This window comes from Vanellus vanellus (assembly GCF_965231255.1).
Source record: "Vanellus vanellus genome assembly, chromosome: 19".
In the NCBI taxonomy this organism is placed as follows: Eukaryota; Metazoa; Chordata; class Aves; order Charadriiformes; family Charadriidae; genus Vanellus; species Vanellus vanellus.
This window is the reverse complement of record NC_138924.1, coordinates 6,670,381-6,693,449: the sequence shown is the minus strand read 5'-3', so window position 1 is coordinate 6,693,449 and position 23,069 is coordinate 6,670,381. Positions and strand designations below refer to the sequence as shown.

At 50.7% G+C, this 23,069-nt stretch overlaps 1 protein-coding gene across 1 annotated transcript in view; it reads right to left on the bottom strand.

The window, feature by feature from the left end:
* Positions 1-3,008: 3,008 nt before the first annotated feature.
* Positions 3,009-23,069, bottom strand: part of LRRC75A (leucine rich repeat containing 75A) — a gene marked incomplete at its 5' end in the record, with an annotated part of 90,589 nt that continues 70,528 nt past the window's right edge. Inside the window, one exon of the mRNA XM_082492916.1 lies at positions 3,009-5,268. Within this exon, the coding sequence (XP_082349042.1) occupies positions 4,683-5,268 (586 nt within the window). The 3' untranslated portion in view covers positions 3,009-4,682. The remainder of the gene's footprint in view (positions 5,269-23,069) is intronic.

Sequence of the window (23,069 nt, the reverse complement as noted above, 5' to 3'; positions counted from 1 at the left end):
CGTTTCTGAGGACACGAGCGGTCCCTGCACGAGCTGAGGAGCCTTCTCCTCCTCTCCCGCTGCTGAAACGAGATGTGCTGAACCATAGGAAAGCGCCAAAATGTTTGTGCCCGAGTGCAAAGTCAGTCGTGGTGCAATAACCCGGTGTGGTTTCATCGCCTTCACCCCGGCTCAGCCGCTGCTGCCTCCCTGGTGTCCCATTAGTCCCTTGAGTCACTTTCTCACCTCTCCTCCACCGCAGTTTTGGGTAGGCGTTTGCAGTCACCTGCTGCTCTCTGGAGGACTGGCCAGCAGCAAGCACTGCTTTTGGCCAAAGTGGCTTTGAGCTTCTTGATGTCCTCAGCAGTGCCTTCTGCAGCTTCCTTGCTCTCTGCCGCAGTCCCGTGCTCGGGGGTGACCACCACCAGCCCTCTTGCCTACTCGTGCTTCCAGCAGTCCCCACCTCCCCCAGGAACATAACCTTCACTTTAAATGAATACTCACCTTCAAAACCCAAACCGGGCTTGTGCAAACTCTTCCGAGATAATCCAGCTGGAACAAGCCCTGTAGAGCATGTGGCATCAGCCCTTTCATCCCTCTCTCAGTCCTCGCCTACTGTTTTGATTCCCCTCGGTGTGGGCTCTTCGGTCTGTGCAGAATGATTTCCAATTACATTTTTGTTGCTGAAGGCATAAATCATCTCCCACAGACCAGTTTCTTTCAGGCACAGGCAGAGCTGTGTGTCACTGGTGGAGATAACTAACCGAACCGGGCTTGGATGTTTTATAGACTTTTTATTTTATGGTGGCTATTTCCTCCCCCCTTTGACAACAAATGACCTCAATCAACTTTAATATTCTAACAGCAGTGATTTTCAGTACTCAAATCCTTCTTCTAAGGCCGTTTAAAAGCTTCTGACCAGAACGAGCAGCCCAGCGTAGCACGGGGAACATCACTGATTATATATGGAATGAGCTCCAAGCTTGTTGTGATGCTGGTGGACTGAGAAGGGAAGCAATCTCAGGCTGCTTTTTTTTTTTTAAAAACAAACAAACAAACAAACAAACAAAAAACAACACCACAAAACAAAACAACCAAAACCCAAACCTCTTTCCCGAGCCCACAGACTCATCGTCATACTGAAGTGGAATAAGTGGCTAATTGACCTAATCCCCACTGCGAGGAAGAGACTGATTAGCTAAAGCCCTCTTGTTTTCATAGCTGAGTAACGGTCTCTACTAGAGCTGGTTTGTGTTTTTTCTTTTCCTATGAAAGTCAGTCATTTGGTGCAAACTTCAGCATGCACAAATATATCAATAAAAGGTCCTTTCTGGTTATTTCCCTTTCTCGGAAGGGCTAAACCCTCGCTGGGCACAGAGGTGCTGGCGCAGCCCGTCCGTGCCAGCGGAGCCGCGGTGGCTCAAGCGGTACAACCCCCTCACGGGGCGAAGGGCTGAGGGATGTGGGGTCTTCCTTTGGAGGCTCCTCCTTTGCAGCGCGGTCCTGGCTGATCACGCGAGGGACCCAACCGCAGTATTTCACAGCAGAGGGGGGACGGTTGGGACGAGGCGCTCCCGATCCGCAGCGCGTCGGTGGCAGCGTTGGGCGCGGAGCCTCACGTTTCGCTCTCTGCAGCTGAAAGTTGAGCTGGTGGGCTGCTGGTGGCCCCTCGCGGGAAGAGCCTGATAAATGCAGAACGCGTCCCAGTTGATTGATGTGTTTCACAGCAGGTAGGAGCTCAGCTGGAGGGGAAACGCGGCAGGAGCGGCCTCCCGGGTGGTTTGTGTCGGTGAGGGAATTGAGCGTGCAAAGCATCAATAAATGATGCGGCGCTCTAAATGCGAAGTGTATTTAGAATTTGCACGGCTAAACCGGGGGAGGGGGGGTCCAGACAACTGCTGAGGCCCAGGATGGCTGGTTCCTGTGCAAATACTTCGCAGAAAATAAAAAGCTTGTGGCAAGGAGCTTGCGATTTAAATAATTTAAAGAGACAGAGGGGCCCGAGCTGTGCATGAGGAGGAAGGGAGCCCGGTGCTGAGTACTGAGGTACTGAGCAAACCAGTGCCTGACCTCTTATAGAAGAAATTGGTGGAGTTTCTTTTTTTGCAGGGAGAAATCTTGACGAAAACCCCATACGTTGAGCTAACAGCATCCATGAGGGACGCAGCACCGGCACAGCAGGGCAACGCGTGCACGCGGTGGATGAAGTCGCCATGGTGGATTTTCTGCCCGTGTCTCGTTGCCCGCCCTGGGCGTAGGCACAGGCTCTACGTGCTGCACATCAGCCTTTCCATAGGAATAAAACGTACGTGCCACAGGCTCCGTCTCGCAGCCTGCCCCGGGCAAGGAGAGCCCTGCCCTTGGCTCCTGGGGAGGGGGAGAAGAGCAACCTCCTCCAAGGATGGGGGGATGGTTAGCGATGCAGCTGGCACCTGGCTAACCTGGTGTATCGCATCTTGCTTAATTTATACCTCTATTAAAGGCACCTTATTAAAGTTGTAGTAGTGGTGGGAATAGTCCCCAAGTGCTGCAGGAGAGGTCTCCTGTGAGTTAGGACAAACCTGCGCCCGCCAGCACGTTGTCTGCCATGTCCTGGGCGAGCCCCTGCCGTGGTTTGGGTGCTGGACCCAACATCGTGCAGAGAGTCCTCGCTGCAAATAAAAAGCTGTTTCCTTCAGTGCACTGAGGCTGTTTAACGCTGGAGGGAAATACCCCGTGGAGCGCTATGCCGGTCTCAGTATTCCTTTCTCCCACGTTAGTTTTGCACGCTGGCGACACTTAAAATTTAACAGATGCTTTTATGGTGCTTCTGTGTCCACCTTGTGCCCACCCAGCAGAACCCAGCCCATAAACCGGGCTATTTATTTCTCCAGCCGACTACAGCAACCCTTTCTTTTTTTTTTTTTTTTTTAGCACCCTGGAGAACCCAGACCTGCAGTGCTTAGCACTGGTTTTGGCTGGGGTGCTCTGGGTTGCCAGCTGGGCACTTCAACCTGTACAGAGGAAAACTTCAACACCAGGTCTTTATTAAACATTGTCATTTATTTTGATTACGGATAGCGCCTTTATTTCAAAACAGAACGGTTTATTCACTGCAAGGGTTTTTTCATGCCTGTTGGAAAGAGTTAGCATTAAAAAAAAAAAAGGAAAAAGGCTTGGATACATGCAAATCATACTGAACATTGCCAAATGTATTAAAACGAGTAGCAGAGTTTCTTCTAAGTTATCTACTTGCCTGCGGAGGAGAAACAACAACCGACAGCGTGAAGCCCCTCTGGAAAAAAGCTTCCCAGTGCAGTGATGTGAAATGAACGGAGCCAAAATGATGGCCAAAAAGTCTGACTGCGTTTGCACCCAGAAGCAGCACAGCCAGAGGGTCACTGCTGGGAGCCAGGAAAGCGATGCTGTAGAGCTGGTCAGGGGTGGGCTCTGAACAGATAGAAAGGGGCTCCCTCTTAGCAAAGGGAGTCATGTTTGGTCCTTTGAATGTAAGGGAGAGGAGGTTTTTCACACTTTCCTGCCCTCGCCCTGGGTTTAGGATCAAAGGAAATTCTGGTTCAAAAGCCAAAGTGCCCGTTCCAGTGCTGCTGCTCTGGGGTGATCCATTTTCCATCAAAAATAAAATAAAATCAAAACTACTTCTCTTTTAGAAAAAAAAAAAAAACCAAACAAACCCAAACCACCATTTTAGAAACAAAGCACTTCTGGTCCAGGGGACAACGGATGCAGCCAAGTGACCCAACCGTCTTTCTGAGGCTTTAAACCTGCAGCCGGCTGTGTCCGCCCGGCCCTCGGTGGCAGTGATACAGGGATGAACCCCGGGATTATTTTTTCTTTTATGAGCCTTCACTACTGTGGTCTCTTTTGTCAGCAACAGCAATCAACCTGAGCCGCGCATTGCTTCCCCAAAGCGGATCAAATTCTCTCGGCGTTGCTGGTGCAAGCTCCAGGCACCACATTCAAAGCTCCGGAGTTATTACAGCAGCACGGCTGGTGGGAAACTGGATTTTACATCTGAATAAATACCGGGCAGGCAGAAATGCCAGCCTGATTTCGGTAAGGCTGGAGGGTGAGAGCGGCGTCCAGGCACGCAGCGGGCTGGGATTTAGCTCCGCAGCAGGGAAGCAAAGCTCTCCCTTCGGGCTGGCTCACGATATGAAGAGAAACGCCCCTGGTTAGTGTGTGATCAGACTTTTGTTGTATCTCAGCAGATGCGCTATTCACCAGCAACTCCCCAAGTCGGGACTGGAAAGGATTTCAGGTTTATCTCGGCGGCAGCCGCCTTTGGGGTGACTGCTGTCTGTCCATCTGGCGTGGGAGAGCAGCTGGGGTCTGGCTGGATCCAGCGCTAAGGAAAGGGGGCCCTTCCCTGTAAAGTCTGGGCACCTTTCTTCTCCCCTTCTGTGCTCTTCTAAGGGCCTCATGTTACACCACCTTGGAGATGCATTTTTGAGAGGTTAAAAAGCATAGCGCGTCTCTAATGTTTAAAAATACCTGGCCAGCTTTTATAAAATACAAGTATTCAACGCGATCACCTTTATGTGTTCTTCGAAAAGGAAAAAGTTGACATTCATCGTACGGGAGGAAGGCAGCAGTCCAGACTCCCGAAGCATCCCACCGTGTGAGCTGACCCTCCACGACCTCCGCCGCTGAGGTCTCGGTTTTAAGTCATCCTCGCTCAACGCGCCCGCCGGAGCTGGACATCATGTCTGCGGCGTCGCAGCACCTTGCTCCGAGTTGGGGAGCTCCCCAGCCTCGACCGTTCTGTCCGTCTGCTGCAAGCCTACGTTGTCTGTCTTGCCTGGTCCAGCTCGCAGGTCCTCCTGGCTCTCGGCCAGGCCATCTTGGCCCTCCAAATCGCTTACCTGACCCTCGCCGAACTCCAGAATGGTTGGCAAGTTGCCTTGCTTTGGGCATCGTCTCTTTAGGCTGACCAAGAAGGGTTGCGGCAAGGAGAAGATGTCCACGTTGTTGCCAAGGTCGATCCAGGTGACGCTGGGGAACTTCTTGGGGTCCTTCAGGGTTTCGGTGAGGTCCCGTAGGATAGCTTTGGTCAGCCGGTTGCCGTTGAGGGAGAGGGTGGTGAGGTGGGGCAGCACGCAGAGCGCCGGCAGCAGCTGCAGCAGCATGTCGTCCGTCAGCTCCGTGAAGCACAGCTCCACCGTGTCGATGTGCTCCGAGCTGTGCTGGAGGTAGGACGTGACGCGGTCCAAGTCTTTCAGGGTCAGCGGGATGCCTGACAAGTCCACTGTGTTGTCCTGAGGCTTCCCCATCAGGACGGCTTTCAAGCTGCAGGGGAAGAAAAGGAGAGGGACGTTAATGTGGAGGGACGTCTCTGCTTGGTGGCATCACTTTGGGCTCTCTGGCTGCTCTCGGTGGGGGAAGAACATGAGTGACGTAGGTAGGATGTTCGACTGGGGCTAATCATCTTCTCTGTAGTGGCCAGGAGTGTGTCTGTGCAGCTGCGGGGGGGCGCAGAGAGACATTTCAAGGCTGTTTATTGCTAGAAGATGGCCAGAAACAGGGAGACCATATTAAACAACCATAATTCAGAGAGAATAATGCAGAGTTCTTTTCTACAGCCACTGCAAAACCCTGGAATAAAGAGGTTATCCTGCTGCCCTTAAAGGTGCAAAAAAGGGTGAGGAAGCCCTTGATTGGATGGACAGGGATTGCTGGTGCTGGTGTAACTTCTCCCACTGCTGCCTATGAAGCTCTTTGAGCAGGAGGACGCTTGTTTGTCCTCTCGGCTGTACAGGTGGGAGACTGAGACCCCAGGCCAGCATGACTAGCCCAAGACAGCAAATGTAGGATAGACGCCTCCAGGGCTGGGTGATTTGATCTAAGTATTTCCAGTATGATAGACCTATTATGTCTCTTCATTCTAGCTGCCGAGGAGATGAGCACTATGGAGAAATCCTTAGATAAATAAATTAATTCTCACAATGGCCCTAGAGGGACTCATTAGCATGAGCTAGACTGGAGTTTCACAGGTCAATTTATCTTCTAAGGCAAATCAAAGAACACATCTACAATGAGGACCTGTCGGCAGACTAGCGCTGCTGAGGATTTTTTGCTAATGAATTATTCTGAGTGAATTAGGAGGTGGAAGGAGCCTCACGCATGCTAATTGCTCGTGTCAACTTGGTGAGCGCACATGTCTCATCTGCTGTGGTGGCACAGGCGTTAGCCTCACGCCAAACCAGCCAGCTGCAGAGAGGCTTTTGCCTTTCATTACCGCCTGAGCCGGGGAACGGTTCTGCTCAGCACCTGTGGGTTTTTCGAGCTGAAAATGCAAACCAGCCCTAACACTGCTTTTCTTAGCCGCCGAGCAATGCCGACCGCCGAACAAGCCCACCACCTCCTCTGGGCAGATGCTCAAGCGTGTCTGCTCTGCTGCCAGCGCACCGTGTTTGAAATTTGTATTGCACAGGACGGCAAAGAGGTTTTTACAGCTCGTCCCACAACGTGTGCCCCGAGCCGTGAGCTGTTTGTGACCGGGGGGCGGGTGCAGGCAGCTGGGAAGCGGTGGGCTTTTCCCCTGAGGAGTTATAGAAGTAACGCAACTAGAGAGTTGCAAATTGTGCTGAGCTTTGATTCGTCAATAAAGCATGTATAGACAGACAACCTTGTAAGGCGTTGTGAGCTCCCCACTAGACTTTGGGGGGAATAACTTAGAATAGAGGCAGGGTGGAAGAAAATGAAGGTAATTTGTAAGTACCAAAGCATTTTATTGTTGACTGATCAATACCCGTGTTCACCACTGGGGTATGAGGAGTTAGCCACGGCCGCTTGCTATACCAGAGACCTGCAAGCCAAGGAGGAGTGAAATTCCTGCAGTTCCTATGGAAATAAACCCCCCAAAACTGCGGGGGGTGTGTGTGGGGGGGTTGTATGTGTACTTTCCAAAATCATCATCACCAGAAGAACTTTCCTAAAGGCTGAAATTGCCACGACCCGCAGTTAAAGACTTTGCCCCAAGCCAGCGTGTCTCGCGGTGCTGGGAAGGGGCCAGGGAGAGCAGAGAGCCTGGACCAGCCCAGCGGCAGAAGGGGATGTGCCGTGAGGTGTCCTCTTCATGAAGGATGGCACTGTGTGCGTGGGCACAAGCTGAGCGCTCTGCTGGGACTGAGTATCTGTAGTCATCAGGAGGGCAGCAAGATTCGGGAGCGTGGGGGCTCTACAAGGTATTGCGAACGTGGGGACGGTGCTCTGCCACCCACGCCTGCTCTGCCGAGGGCACAGAGCTATTCGCAGTGCCTTACCTGCCGGTCTTTCACCGCCCCGTGGAATATTACCTGCCTGCCTCTTAAGTCAACAGGCAGTGATGGCCGCATCACCGCAGGAGGCCGCCTTGTTTGGTGGGGCAACGCGGCTGATGCAGTCAGCAAGGCAGTTACCTTAACAGGACTTACGTTGGTTTTAGCCGCAGATCGAGAACGAGCTGTGTGGCCAGGCTGCCCTGATGTCCTGCCTGCCGTCAGATACCCGCGCGGGCACCCATTGAGAAAGCAAACGCGTTCGCACTTGGGGTTAAGCTGTTGGCCGGATAACGTAATGCTGTGGAGGACTCGGGGCCGAGATGCCGTCTCCTCTGGGCACGTTTTTCCAAGCTGCTCATCAGAGCTGACTGCCCAGACACTGTTATTTCAAATAAGGGGAAAAAAGAGAGCTTCTCCCCAATGGTGCATGCCCATGGGTTGTGTCCCAGTTAACAAGAGAGTCTCCAAATCCAGAGTTACTCTTCTGCTCTCTTGAATGGCCCAAAAGCCACGGACTGGGTGCCCATGGCCACAGGTTGGCTACGGAGACCTGGCCATGACCCAGCCGAGCTGGGGTGAGCGCAGACCAACCCCCGAGTGCTGTTTTTAGACCAGAAACATCTCACAAAACCTGACCCGGTTGTGACGGTGAGGCTAGGAGGGGCGAAAAAACCTGGGTTTTTTTTGTGTTTTTCTTGTTATGGCAAGACAGATCATCCAGTGCAAAAACTCTTATTAAATGATGGGTGCCAAGCTCCAGTGAATAGGTTAAGAATATCCTGGCGCTTAACACATCTGGACGCTCACTAAACTCTCCTGTGCCTCGGGGATCCATTTCACTGCTGCGGTGGCACTTCTATTAGCGACAGTTCGTGGTTTGCTGGGTTAGCTGGAACCTCAAACACACCCCTCCGCAGTAATTTAGCAAGATCTATACTTATCCCTTTACAAAGCCTCATTTAACTTGTTACGTGGGCAGAAAGGCAGCTGTTAATGTGACGCGGTTCTCTCTACTGGTAATTTTTTGGCAACACTGGGAAAGAAACCAATGAAATAGTATATTTATTATTTAAAAAAAAAATAAAAATTGATTTTTGTAAGTTGGCAGCTACTTCTCTCCCATATGTACCACTGCATCATCTTTTGGAAGCAGCCCCGGCGAGCGAGGTGTAGCGAGGCTGGGGCCAGAGCGATGCCTCGGTAACAAGCTCTTCCCACCTAAACTAAAAAACCCCAAACCTAAATGACACTTGTTTTGCCGTCTGAGAGCCTAAAGCTGGTTACACTGGGATCTCACTGTCAAATAAAGCACCCAGTATCCCTGCGGATAAGTGATAACAATCTAAAAGCACGGCTGAAATAAGCATTTGGGGGTCGAGCTTTGTTTTATCCGGCATGGACAGCATGGATATCCCCTGCACGGAACGACCCCGTCCGCCTGCCTTCCTGTGACTTCTTGTGGGACTTCTAGCGTGGCTTTGATTTAGCAAAACCGAGAAGATAACAAAGGGGGAATGGGGATAACTTCAGGGCAGCTCTTCTTTTTTTGTTTGTTTGGTTTTGTTTGGTTTTTTGTTTGTTCTTTGTTTTTATTTTCAGCTGCTTTCAATATTGCTTCACATTTGTTTTTTTTTTTTTTTTTTCCCCTCGGAGCATGTACACTGTTTGTGCCAGCAAGTAAAGAAGAATTTCTCACTAGGGCTCTATCCTTTTCCCCTTGCAAGGGATTTAGCTGATATACCTACTGAAACGGATTGATTATCTTGTACAAATAGCCTTTTCGCCCTGACGATCCGCAGTCGGTATCGCAGGCAGAGGAAATCTCCCGAATCACCGGGGCAGAGCGGCCCTCTGCTTGCGCTGGGGGATGGTTCTGCTCTTCCGCAGCAGCCTACGCTCAATCCGTCCCTCGGGAAACAAACAAACAAACCCCAAACAGGATTCAATAAAAATAGTTCTGTGGATATTCTGAACCATCTCATGGAAATGAGGAGGATATTATGTTAACAAACAGCTGTAAAAACTTTTATCCCCGCCATAAAGCTTGCCACAGAACGGCCCCAAATCTCTGTAGGAAGATCTTACCATTAAACAAATCCCTACGAGCTTTAGCGGAGGATCAGTTACACCCACTTGGTTTCATCCTCACATTTTATGAGGATATTCCGTAGGGGAAGACACAGATTGTTTTTCTCCCAGCTGGAAATGTATATGGGGTTTTGACCAACGTAACGATAGGATGGGATATACAACCACGCACTAAGTAAAGCTTTGGCAGGACGCCGATTTACATACGCTCTCGCTGAACTGAAAGCTATTTTGCGTGTAGCGCTGAATCAGATCAGAAGACGTTCCCATGAACAACAATATTGATGTTTAGATCAAAGAGGATTAAAAGAAAAGGATTTCCTCTTGGTGCAAATTCATGACATTTCTCTAAAGCACCGCACAAATCGGGACATGAGACGCCGATGTGTCATGTAATAAAGTGTAATTGGGCTATTGAGCCACTTCCTTGGAGGGCAAAGGAATAGCTCGAGGAAAATGAAGAAGGGGCAGCCCCGTAGAGCGAAGAACTACAGTAGGACTTTTGTATGGGATCACTGGTAAGATGTCAGCAAAATGGTAAATCACTGGTAAATGTCAGCAAAAAATTATTGAACATAATGAGCGATCAGAAAAAAGTAAAGTCTTGAGATAAAAGACTTGTCCTGGAATACTGGTGGTATCAAAGATAAGTATTAAATAGCTTTTCCAAAGTTCCTACTCCTGCTTCAAGCGATGACAGTCGTACACTGGAACAGATATTTTGGAAATGGAGGGAAGGAATACAAATAAATGCGGGTACTCTGTTAGTAATAACGTTGACAAAAGCGTTATGCTCCCCTACCCTCAAAGGCGGAACAGAGCCAAGAAAAAAAGAATTATTTAGCTTAAATGAGGAATGCGACTGAGGTGTATGTAATAATATATATTACATACTATATATTTTATACTAGACATATAATCTATATATAAGGATAAAAAACCAGAGAAGATGAGAATAGACTGCTCTTTCTTTGTCTCTCTTCCTGCATGAACCGAGGGACACCCACTGATGCTGAAAGACTAAACTCTCAGGGGATAAAAGGCAGCCGTGTGTACACCGAGCTCAAACGAACCTCCCCGCTCCAGCCACGGGACGTCACCGAGATCAAGGGCTTTGTGGGAGGTCCAAAGCAGACACGGCACTGCTGTGGCCGATAACATCAAAAGTCATGTTAGGATTTAAAAAATAAAAAAAAATATTAAAAAAAATTGGCTGGGCTTATGTCCTGGAGCGAAATTGTAGAAATTCTGTAATTCGCCGATATGGGGCCCTTTCGCGTCATGGCCAGGAGCCCGGGCAAGGGCTGGTGGTTTGAGCCCGCCCGAGCAGCCTGTTGCCGAACAGCAACGGCCGCGGGACCCCGCGAGGCGCTGGTCAGGAGGCAAAGGCTGCGTCAGGAGGCCGGGGGGATATGAAAATACACGCGCAAGTGCCTGCGTGCGTGTGTTTTGCAGCTGCTCTTTATTTAAAATAGGGAGAGGCGTTACAGTCCCAGAGCAAAATGCTTCTACTTATGCCAGCAGCAAGGAAAGAACTGTATTTCCCAAGTTAAGTTAAAAAAAAAAATCTCCTTTTAACAGGTTTGTGATGCTGCCTGGGTCAATAGTTGGGTGTTTTTTTTTTTTTCTTTCTTTTTGTTTAAAAAAAAAACCCCAACCCATCAAAACATGAAAGGTGCAATCCAAAAATAACATAGACGGAGCCCAGCTCAGAACTGGAGTTGCCAAGTCCTCCAAAATTTGGAGGCACGCAATTCCTACACCGGCCCACCGCAGCCCCTGCTCGCCTCTTACTGCATTCTGAAGCTTTATTCGTCAACACTCCTGAGTGAGTGTGTGTGTGTGTGTGTGTGTGTGTGTGTGCGTGTACACACGCGCGCGCTCTGTTGTGATTAGTCATTAGCTGGTTTAGCTCGTTGTTTACTGCCACAAAAAGGTTTAGAGGATTATTAACAGCGTAGTTTAAAGTCTCTGTTTCTCACCGCCTTAGCAAACGACTAGCTTGGGAAGGCTGCACTCCTCTTCTTAAGAGAGCTTCAGGGTAAAGAGGATTTTTAAATACAGAAATACAAAAATATGTAACTTTAAAGCTCCTGTAGCGCTCACCAATAAACACATAAGAAATTCCTAAGTCTGTGCTGTTAAAAGGGAAAGTACCAGTGTGGATTAGTTATTTCGGTCTCTTCCTGTTCCAAGCGCCTTCCCAGTTTTGCTAAGGTTTGCAGTTTTCACATCATAAAGTCCAGACACCCCCGTTGTTCCCTTCCTTTCCCTGCTATCAAAATCCCAGACTGCTCCTCCGGCGAGTGCCATCTGATTTTTTGGGGGTAGGAAGGGCAGATCGCTCAGCCTGGAGCTCATTGCCTGGGGGCTTTGCATCTAATTTTTGGCCCTGATGCGTGACATCAAAATTAACTTTATTACGCCCATTTATAAAATAATTGTGGCTGCTGGGGATGCTTTGTGGGAATCACGTCACCTAACGTTCCTAAACAGGAGCTCCTACCGCCATTGCAAGACCGAACACGGGGCTGTTTCTCAGGTCCAGCACAGCATTTTTTTAAGCATCCTGTTAAGAGCATACCTGGAAGGAATGGTACGTTTTTCTCCTCCGTTTTCCTCTTGCAGAGGATCCCCAGCGTTGCATGCTGCTGGTCGCTGCGTGTGTGATGCTTGCAGCGACCCCCCCCCCCCCCCCCCCTCGCCCCCCGCTGCGTGCCCAAGCGCACGGGCTGCTCCAGGAATAGCTCTTTGTTTACACGTCTTTCCTTTTCCAAATCCCACTGAATTTTCTTTGGCTCCTCACCAAGCTACGCGGGCCTGTCCCTCCCCTCTTCCAGGCACAGGGCTCGGTAAGCGCACGGGCTATTTGATGGGAAGAGCAATTTCTGCCCACCCAAGAGCATCCCCCGCAGCAGGAGGACCGACACGGGTCTCGCAGCTTCGGCCACGGCGCGGTAGTGGAAGGACGGTCGGCATCAGAAAGATCTCGATCGATAAACCCCTTCCATCGTGGTGAGATAAAGTCAAGCACCTTTGATTTATATTTCTTTACTAAATTACTCCGTGCCTGTGTAACGTCTCCACAGCCATATTAAATTCTAAAACCTTGTGACACAAATAACAAGACAAAGACATTTTTATCACTGGATGAGCGCTGACCCTTTCCATCAGCCTCAACTCCTTCATCCCAACCCGTTTGATGAAGAGCCATCCACTAGAGAGCAGTGTCACCCAGCCCTTGGTGCCTAAAAGCCAGCACATCACCCCAAACCCAGGTCAGGAGGGACACAGCCCAAAAACCGCACCTTGCAGACAAATTCCCACCTTGCAGGGGACGGGGACACTGCGTCACCCCTGGTGTGGTGAAGGGATGAGATGTCACCGTGCCATCGGATGTCCTACTCACAGCACAGCCCTCGGCTCTTCTGCTGGGTACGTCACAAGGGCTGAGTTATCTGAGAGCTGATGGTGGCTTTGGACAGCTGTGCTCAGACTTTGAAGATCCAGATCCAGCTCTAAACGCACTTAAGCATCCTAATATTCAAAATAATATGTGTGTGTGGAGGAAGGAATCTAATATTTTAGGTGCAGCATCTCTTTGGGGAGAAACAAAGTGCAGAAGAAGAGAACAGAAGAAACAGAGAAGAGCCTCTCTTTGGGGCTGGGTGGATTAATTTACTTTAACATCTCCCAGAACGCCTCTAATTGCACCCAAGAGCATCTTTCTGAGGAAGTAAAGGACATAAATTTTCTTTGCATTAAGCGTTTTGGCAATGCAATATTTAGTCCCTTTAAGGCTGATGTGCCTCAACCTTGTGCTGGCACAGAGGAGACGGGAAACCAAGGGGAAGGGAGGTGAGGCAGCCCGGGCAAAAACGGCAGGCGGGGGCTGGCTTCCGCGCTCTCTGGCGGGGCCACAGGCTGCGGGAAGTGGGAAGGCTGCACTGACTTTGCAAGCTGAGAAGCAAAATATCACCCCACGAAAAGGAACCAGCCACAAGTTACTGAAATGAAATTAAAAGGGGAAAAGAAATGTGTAGTGGTTTTGGTTTTCAGTCCAAACCACATACATTCGACCCACTAACACCGGCCAAGAGAAAGTCACAGGTCCGTTACCCATGAACTCAAGGAACCTCCATCTGGGTCCAACTGCTGGGGCTCACGCCCAGGCTGCTGGAGAAGCAGCTGCACGTGGTGGGTATTTGGTGACTTAGAGCCCTAGGATGGCAACCCCTACGTTGTGGTAAGGCTAAACCAAAAAAAAAAAAAAAAGTCTGGGCCGGACCGAAGTAGCACCTCCTCCTTCCCTTGGCCAAGCTCCATCAGCAAACGGCTCTTCCCTGCAGCCTTCAACAGCCCACAGCTGCGAGATTACTGCTGCGTCATAATTTCACGGCATCTCTGTGGTATTTAGCAAAAAGGTCCAATTAAACCTTTAAAAGCAACAAGCTTCTTGGAAAATGAAGTACTGTTATCCGAAGAAGCAACTCGATCGATATCTCCAGTAGGGATAATTAAGCAGAAGAACTACTTTCATTTGCACGCCGCACAGCCAGCTCCTTGTCACGGTCCGGAGCCGCGGATTCAAACGTTTAGTGAAGCGACGGACTTGCGCTCTGTATGAGAACCACCATTTACGTGTTACAAGAAGAGGGATTTTTTTTTCCCAACTTGTTTTTAATTTCCTGCTAAACCAAATTCTAAAAATAAGCATTTGGCATCCATCAAAATGCTTTGCTCTAATTATAACTCTATTTAACTTATTGCAAAAAAAAATGTAAATACCCTGCTGTTGGAGTACGCCATTTTTTCTATCCCCATCCTCCCCGGAATGAAATGTATTTATGTACTCCTTCCTATGATATATTTTGCTCCCAAGAAACCTGCATTTTCCTATAGAGAAGCTCTGCTGGAATATTTCCAACAAACTCTACTCCAGCGTAATAAGAAACCGCAGCTGACGCCCCATTAATAACACACATTTGCAGAAAAGGCAATTTGCACAAGTGCCAATGGAAAAACAATCAAGAATTTAAAAGGAAACAACATGTTGGGCTTGTTGCTTCTGTAAATGACCTCCTGGAAGAGAATTGGGCCAGAATAAGAAATGGGGCACGTTTGCATTAAAATAAACACTAGTTTGTAATGAAATAAACAACATTTTCTTTAAATTCTAACACAGGGGAAAAAGAAGGCTGAAAAGGCTCTTGGAAAGGGACTTTTAGATTGAATATATTAAAAATACCCGAGTAACTATTGGATTCACATGAGCAACTCCCCACTAGGGAGAAAGGAAGCTGATGGGCTCTGGTTTGACTGGGAGAAGGACCTTCGAATTGGGTTGCAGTCCTCAGCGTCCAAAGGAGTGAGGCCATAGGAAGAGAAATCACGAGGAAACTGCTCATAAAAACATACGATTTGCTGCCAGTATGTTTAAAACAGTTCCAAACCGGTGAGTTGAAAGGAAGGGGAGGAAAAAGGAAAAGGCCCAGGGGAGGCTGAGAGATGGGGGGCGAGGGGAAGGGGCTGCGACGGTGAGGGATGGGAGAGCCCTGGGGGTGGAAGGAGCACGGCAAGGGGCTCCAGCCCGTTCCGCAAAACTGGGATGGCTCATTGCTTGAAATCCTTCTTTTCAGCCTCTCCCTTTGGTTCCGTTACCACTTCGTCTTGTCGTTGCAAGGAACGACCCTGCAAGCAGGCTGGATGGGACCCCCCCCCGGAGGGGAGGGGGAGAACGTGGCTTCTCCCTCTCTGTCCCCCTCGTCACAATTTTTAGAGACAAAGAAATGCGTTTTGACACATCTTGCCTATTCACAGCTGAAAGGGGCTGTCGTTAATTCATCTCCATCCCTTTCTCTTCATCGGGAGGCAACTGGGGCCCGGGGAGCCGTGGGGCGGGGGAAACCCAAACAGTCGGGCAGGGCGGCGTGAGAGGCATCGGCAGCGGTTTACTTCTGTCCTCCAAAATCCACCCACAGCCCTCCAACCTGCCCCTGGTGCTGCCAAACAACAAAAGAAAGCCCAGGGAAAGTTTGCAGAGAACGGCACCTATCAAACCGAACGTGCTTTCGCTGAAGGCCTGAGAGTCACACTTTGCAGAGGCTGTTTGTGTTTCCTGTTCCTTCAAATAAGTCGAATGCCATTAATACAAAGGGGAAGAAAACAAGATTTTTGTTCGGGGGAGGGTGAGGGGAAAGAAGCTTCAACTCTGATGCTCCAGCCCAGTTTTCTCATCAGAAACCAGCTCAAAGATGAAAAAAACCCAAACCTTTCCCCCTTTCCCAACTGCTCTTCCTGCAATTAGGGAGCGATCAGCTGCCAAAGTGTGTGCCTGGGGCTTCGCTTTCCCTAAACTGTTTATTTTATTGGAGCACAGATCACATTTGGAAGAGTTTAGGCAGGCAGAGGTCCCCCATTGCCTGTGCTGCTCTGATGAGAGCCAGAGCACGAGACGCAGCCGCCAGCCCGGCTCCCGGGGTCCCTGCTCGTCCCTCGGGCCGGTTGGGAAGAGGTTTTCTCCATGGCCAGGAGCTGATATCACCCCCTGTTTTTCTCTCTCTTCCCAGTGAAGCCCTTGCCACATCTCCCATTTCAAGCCAACCCCTGCCCTTCCCTTCCCATCACCATCCCGACACCTCTGGTGGCCAAAGACAGGGTTTGAATCATGACACGGGTCCTGATGCTCCCGTAGGTGGATCAAAGGGAAACCACCTCCTTCTGCTTCAGCCTGACCGTGGACACGTTGCATACAGTTGTTTTATTTTGGGGGGGGGTCGCATACTGCTTTCCCCCCGCCCCCGGCGGAGGATGGACGAGCCTGCAGCCATCCCACAGCTATGGAGCCGGTGTCCTCGGAGGTGCCTTCCACCTGATGCTTGGCCTTGCTATCAGTTTTTAATTGCAATCTGCTCACCTATGGAGCCCCAAATAATTCTGTTCTGCGTGGCTTTCAATACACTGACGTCACGTTGGCTGAGAAAGCCCTCGTACTGTCACCGTCCTGCTTCCCTGCAGGGGCATACGAGACTCACGGAGGGGCGAGACCCCGGGGATTAGGCAGTGTTAAGCTAATGAGACCTGACCGGCGTGTGACTGCTTCCCCGAGCCCCCCCTGCCCCGGCAGATGCAATCTGCTTCACATTAACTTGCGCAGAAAATAATGGGTCTTACTCAGCGCAGCAGAACAGAGCCACCATTGTAGCCCCGGCTTTCATCAGCTGAGGAATAACAGGATACAACCTGATCCACTACTAATTCCCTGCTCGTGTCTTCAGAAGAAAAAGGGATGTTTTTTTTGTAGCTTTTTCACATTCTGTTCCAACGAGAAGGTTTAATAGTACCCCTGTCCTCCTCTCTTTATAAGTACAGCAGAAAGTCGCTCGATGGAGCGGTGGTGGGGGGGGGATGAACCTGCTTTATTTGCATCCCGTAGGTTCCTTTTCCTGCTGGGCACAGTTTCTCGTGCAGCTTTGCTACCTGCTCATAAAGTTATTTCGTTTTAACAGACCCTTTCCAGGAGCCCGGGGGCGGGAGAAAGCAGCCGCTACCGTTTCTGGGGCTGCAAAGCCAAACAACAGCCCACGAGGAGTGTCTTTAACCGCCCCGAGAACACCCGCTGCTCTCCCTCCAGCACTTCATTGCTTTTGGCAGATTATTTCCCTCCTAATGTGGAGGATTTCAGCATTCGTCTTCCCCCCAAAAGATGAAAACCGAGCTAATATCGGAAGTGAAGTTGGGCATAACAGAAAAGTCATTTCGTGTGCTGCTCTTCACAGCCAACCATCAGTGCTGCCCACCTCCCCCAGTCCCCACGGCACTGCAAATTCTTCCAGACAAGCAGGAAAACCACAAAAACCTTCCCGGAATTGTCCCTGCCTGGCTGCGTAACCTACTCGCTTTTCTGATAAAAGACAGGCCCCGCTATCAGCTGTATCAATAAAACTACAAACCGGTCACCCTCTCCCATTCCGCTTTCCGAACGCAAACATTTTGCCCTTTTTTCTGTTTTCTGTACCCATCAGTGATGAGGTTTTGGGCCGCTGTGCTCTGAGTTGGCTGTTAGAGGGGAATGAGCGATGCTGGAGAGATCAGCACAACAACAAATCTTCCCAAGGTAAGTAATTTGTCCATATTATGTGGACACACACACACACATTTTTTTCTTTCCAAGTCTCCAACTCATCATCTTCAGGATGATGAGCCACGTTTTAGCACTCGGTGGCCAGCAGGACCCAAGAGCTGATTAAATCCGGGAACACAGGAGAGGCCTCGCTCCAGATGGGCACTTCTCTTAGCCAAGATGCTGCCAAGGAACCCAGTGAGGTGGGAAGTGACCTTCACGAGAGAGCGAGCGCACGAGGAGGGAGCACACGAGGATGGCTTCCTCCCAAAAGAACCCCAGCTCCCCAGTCCGGCATTAATCCTGGACAAGGGGAGGGTGAAACACCTGGAAGAACATATTGCCACCCCGGGCTAAACGTTGCTAGACAAAAGAAATCACTCTTGGGGCTGAAGGCCCCGTTCCTCAGGGACTGGGATGTGTCAAAACACAGGCTGCCGTGCGTTGGCAACATACACCAAAGCCAGTCTGCACTCCGCAATTTGGTCTCCCTTTTCTTGGAGGTGCCAACCAGCTCCTTTTGAGATGCAAAAGATCCTTCTGCACTTTCCTGAGCGCTGCTGGGACGGGGACGGGGGGGCTTTTTTTCTCCACCCCATCACCCATGAGCCAAGGGACTACACCACATCGAATCATAGAATAGTTTGGGTTGGAAGGGACGTTTAAAGGCCACCTAGTCCAACTCTGCTGCAATAACCAGGGACATCTTCAACTACATCAGGCTGCTCAGAGCCCCGTCCAACCACCTCTCTGGGCAACAGGTCCCAGTGTTTCACCACCCTCAGCGTAAAAAATTTCTTCCTTGTGTCTAGTCTAAATCTCCCCTCTTTCAGCTTAAAGCCATCACCCCTTGTCCTATCGCAACAGGCTCTACTAAAAAGTCTGTCCCCATCTTTCTTGTAAGCCCCCTTTTAGCTACTGGAAGGGGCTCTAAGGTCTCCCCGGAGCCTTCTCTTCTCTGGGCTGAACACCCCCAATTCTCTCAGCCTCTCCTCCCAGCAGAGGGGCTCCAGCCCTCGGATCATTTTTGTGGCCTCCTCTGGCCCCGTTCTAACAGGTCCATGTCCTTCCTGTACTGAGGACTCCAGAGCTGGAGGCAGCACTGCGGGGGGGTCTCCCCCCCCTTCGCCCCGCTGGCCACGCTGCTGGGGATGCAGCCCGGGATGCCGGGGGCTTTCTGGGCTGCCAGCGCACATTGCCGGCTCACGTCCAGCTTTTCATCCACCAACACCCCCAAGTCCTTCTCGGCAGGGCTGCTCTCCATCCCTAACGATGAAGTGTCAAACTGGAAGGGGATGAGTCAAGCCTGCGTCCGGGTCACCCCCGGGGCGAGCGGGGAACTCGGGGCCGGGTTCTTGAGGGACAGATGGAAACGCCTGTTTATAAGCAATGGGATCAACCAGTAGCTGGGCTTGAGAGGCAGGAGCCTGTGCCAGGAAAGTTCCAGCCACGCTGGCTGCCGGCGCGCACGCTCTCTGCATCGCAGCCCTGCTGCCACCTGCACCCAGTTGCTCACATCTCCCGGTGCCCGGCTCGCTGCCTTCTCCAGTCTAACCCTCCCCGCCTGAGCTCTGCCACTCCTGCCAGCCCCACAGCAATGCACATGGGAAACAAAAAAAAAATAAAAAAAAAAAAAAAGAAAAAACCCACATCCAGCCCAAATACACCTTGGCGTCCCTTCGAAACGCTTGATGCCCAGATGCCACCATCCAAAACCTCGGTCCAGTCCTTCCCCTCCCCACGGCAGCAAGGAGCAGCGGCGCTTCCAGCGCTCTTATCACCGTCCTCCTTCGCACCGCTATTTTAAAACATTATTTTCATTCAAAGAGAGCAGCAGCGGGTGCGAGAGGTGGAAACTTGCCCCGACAGTGAGTCAGAGCCTCAAGTCAAAGTGATGGATGAGCTCACTAAACACCTTCATTTACCACCGCTAATGATGCACGATGTGAAAGGGCTTGGAAAAAAAAAAAAAAATCTAAAATGCCTCTATCAAAGCTTCATCATAAAGCTTGATTCTCCTAATTGGGAAATATAGCTGGGGGTGACAGCCACGCTGGGGCTGGCCGGTAATTAGATGGGCATCGCTGCTTAGGGGAGCGATGGCTTTCCTGCGGGGGGGCAGGAGACCAGCCCGGAGCGGGAGCAGCCGCCGGGCCCCGGGCAAGGGAGAGAATTGCCCCTCACCGTCTAAAAAAGGGACTAAGTTTTAGACAAGACAAATAATGGCAGGGTGTTTGGAGGACTTCCCAGGCAGGGAGGAAACGCGCGTGTGTGGGGATTCATTATTTCACCAGCTGATTCCCTCATTTAATAACAATTTCTGCTGGTTGATTCCCCCCCTCCGCAGCCCGAGTTGTGAGGATAGATTTAAATAATCACTGCCATGTGTCAAAAGCAAAACTAATTTTCACTCCCCTCCAGAAGCAGAGGAAGTGGAGGAGTAATTATTAAAAAAAAAAAAAAAAATTAAAAAAAGTCACACTTTTCACAGTCAAAAGCCTTTTCTAATCAGGCACAGGGCTACAAAACATTCAGGGGCCCACAGGAACAAGGAGGTGAGATGGATGTTCCCTCCAAGGGGAGGAAAACTACTGGGTTATTCCTTGATCCAGTTGCAGGAGGGGAGAAGAAGGAGGAGGAGGATGATGGTGGCTCAGAAAGGAGGTTTGAAATCACAGGTAGTGCCCCTGACTACCTGTAGCTTTTAAGGCTGCAGCAAGAGGGTGAACGAGCTCCGAAAAGCACGGCGGAAGGAAGGGATGTCCTGCCGCTGTAGGTCACCTCATCCCAGCCTCGCTGCCACGTGGTTTTTCCTACTTTAGGATATTTTCCCGTACTTCTGGCTGTTGGTTCGTTCGCTCAGTGGGGGAACAGCAAAGGCAATTCAAGCATTGGTCAGGGCCAATATCCATCCCCCGGATTTGCAGTGCTCCACCTTTCCCCCCACAACAGGCATTTAATTTGCTCCCCATTTAGTCCTGTTTTCACCGCGCCAAAGGTCATCGCAGTGCCTCTGACTCTTTAAATTCAACAACAAACATCGCAGCGCTCTCTTTTCAAGCCTTTCGGCTTCCCCAGGGAAAGACAGGTCACCCTGTCGTCTGGTGCAGACTGACGTGCGCTGACATGTTGAGGGACCCTGGCAGGGGGACACCCCAGGCTCTGTCACCATCGGAGTGCTTCCCCTCTCTGGAAGGCATCTCAAGGGCTTTTTTTCCCAGGCTGGATCCTGTCACAGCTCAGTCTCCGCACAGATTTCCTCTGAGAATTGCACTTTTAACTGTTGAGGTCTCTCCAAAGCACATGAGCAAGCAGAAATAGGTCTGTCCTGCTGGAGACAGATGAATCATAGAATGGTTGAGGTTGGAAGGGACCTTAGAGATCATCTAGTTCCACCCCCTGCCCTGGGCAGGGACACCTCCCCCCAGCCCAGGTTGCTCCAAGCCCCGTCCAACCCGGCCTTGAACACCTCCAGGGATGGGGCAGCCACAGCTTCTCTGGGCAGCCTGGGCCAGGGGCTCACCGCCCTCAGAGTGAAAAATTTCTTCCTCACATCTCATCTAAAACTCCCCTCTTCCAGTTCAAAGCCATCCCCCCTCGTCCTATCACTACATGTCCGTGCAAGAAGTCCCTCTCCAGTTTTCTTGTAGGTCCCCTTCAGATACTGGAAGGGGCTCTTAGGTCTCCCCAGAGCCTTCTCTTCTCCAGGCTGAACAACCCCAGCTCTCTCAGCCTGTCTTCATAGGAGAGGTGCTCCAGCCTTCTGATCATCTTCATGGCCTCCTCTGGACCCGCTCCAACAGGTCCATATTCTTCTTATGTTGAGGGCTCCAGAGCCGGATGCAATATTCCAGGTGTGGTCTCACCAGAGTGGAGTAGAGGGGCAGAATCCCCTCCCTTGCCCTGCTGGCCACGCTGCTTCTGACGAAGCCCAGGCTATGGTTGGTCTTCTGGCATGCGAGTGCACATTGCTGGCTCATGTTGAGCTTCTCAACAGAGGAAGTGGGCTGAAAAATCCCAGCGGTGGAAAGGCAGGCTCGGGACCAAGCACTGGTCATATTTGGGCTCTCCCTTGAACGGGAGAGGGTTTCCAACCCAGGCAGAGGAAGCGATGCAAGCCCAAGCCAAGAAATGATCAGTTCAGCATCGTCACTGCGTTATGCTGCTCTGATGGGTTCCCACTTTGTGACAGAAGGGCAGGGATGTGGTAGGTGAATCACAGCCTGGAGCCCCTCCAGCTCTAAGTGAACGGCGGGATGCGGCAGACCCTGGAAAACTCTCACCTCCGCTGTTAATAGATATTTGTTGTCTAAGTTAAATAAGTAAGTTTCAATTAGAATAAGATACTTAGGGTTACGATACGGTGTGATTTACGCTGTTTGCCTGGCTTTACTTGGCACGAGTAGCTAGATTTGCTGAAGCCTTTAGGCCGCAATAGAGTTAATTTTCTTAGCAATTTTCCTAGCAGCTGGTACAGCGCTGTGTTTAGTCTTTTAGTATGAGGAAAAGGTGGATAACACACTGATGTTTTGGTAGCGTATTTCCCCAAGTCTGAGACTTTTCAGTTCCCCACGTCCTGCCAGCACGCACGGGTGCCCAACAGCGTAAACCAGAAGATAAGGAGGTGATAACCTTCAGCAGAGACGGTGAATCAACAAGATCAGAGCAGTCAACGGCCGGCCTGCCTGGACACGGAGAGAGAGAATCCAAGAAGGTGTTAGAAGACCCCAGACCAAAAATGACCACTGGACTAAAAGACCGTGAAGAGCGTGTGAGGGGCAGGCGTGTATGGTTGGGCTTCATGATCTTAAAGGTCCCCTCCAACCCAGCTGATTCCATGACTCTGTAGATCGCAGGGGTACAATTGCCCAGGGATTTCTTTGTTCGAGGTCCCTCTCTGAAGGCACCCAGCCCGGGCTGACCCTGCTGCTGTACCTTTCAATTAAATTATTTATTTGTATAAAATCCGACACCTGAGACTCTGCTGCGGGAAACCTGTGGTCGAGCCTGAAGAAGAAAGGAGCGTGCCCGAGAGTGAGTGCGTGTGTGTGTGTGTGTGTGTGGAGTGGAAAGGGGCACCCATCGGCTCCCGGGGGTCACCTGCTGCGAAGGGACCCTGGTCCGGGCAGCGACAGACCGGGGTGGTGAGTGTGCGACTCCCGGGACGGTGCGGGACTGCTCCGGCAGCGGCTTCTCCTCTAACACTGCACTGATGCTACTAAGCATCAATGCAAAAGAACAACCATTCCGGGTCGCATCAAGGTCTACCAAGTGCAGATCCTGCGTTTACACGTTAGTTAATGTTTAGGTAAAGGATCTAGGGCTTTATTCAGTTATTCCCCCCTGGCAAATCCTCCCAGCTTCCCGTGCTTTAGAGACTTCTTGAGCCAGAGGTTGAGCCTAAACTACGATGCTTAATGGCCACCGATGAAGCTGTCCTCCTTCATCACTTTCTGAACGCCCCGTGTTTTTTGGCCCTTCGACATCATTCGGTGGGGAGAGCTGGCTGAAAAAGCAATTCCTTCCGTTTGTTTTCAGCCTGCCACTTGCTGACGTTGAAGCTTTGCTGTAACGATGGCACAATCGTTGGGCCGCTTAGCTGGGGGCAGCCGGGAGCC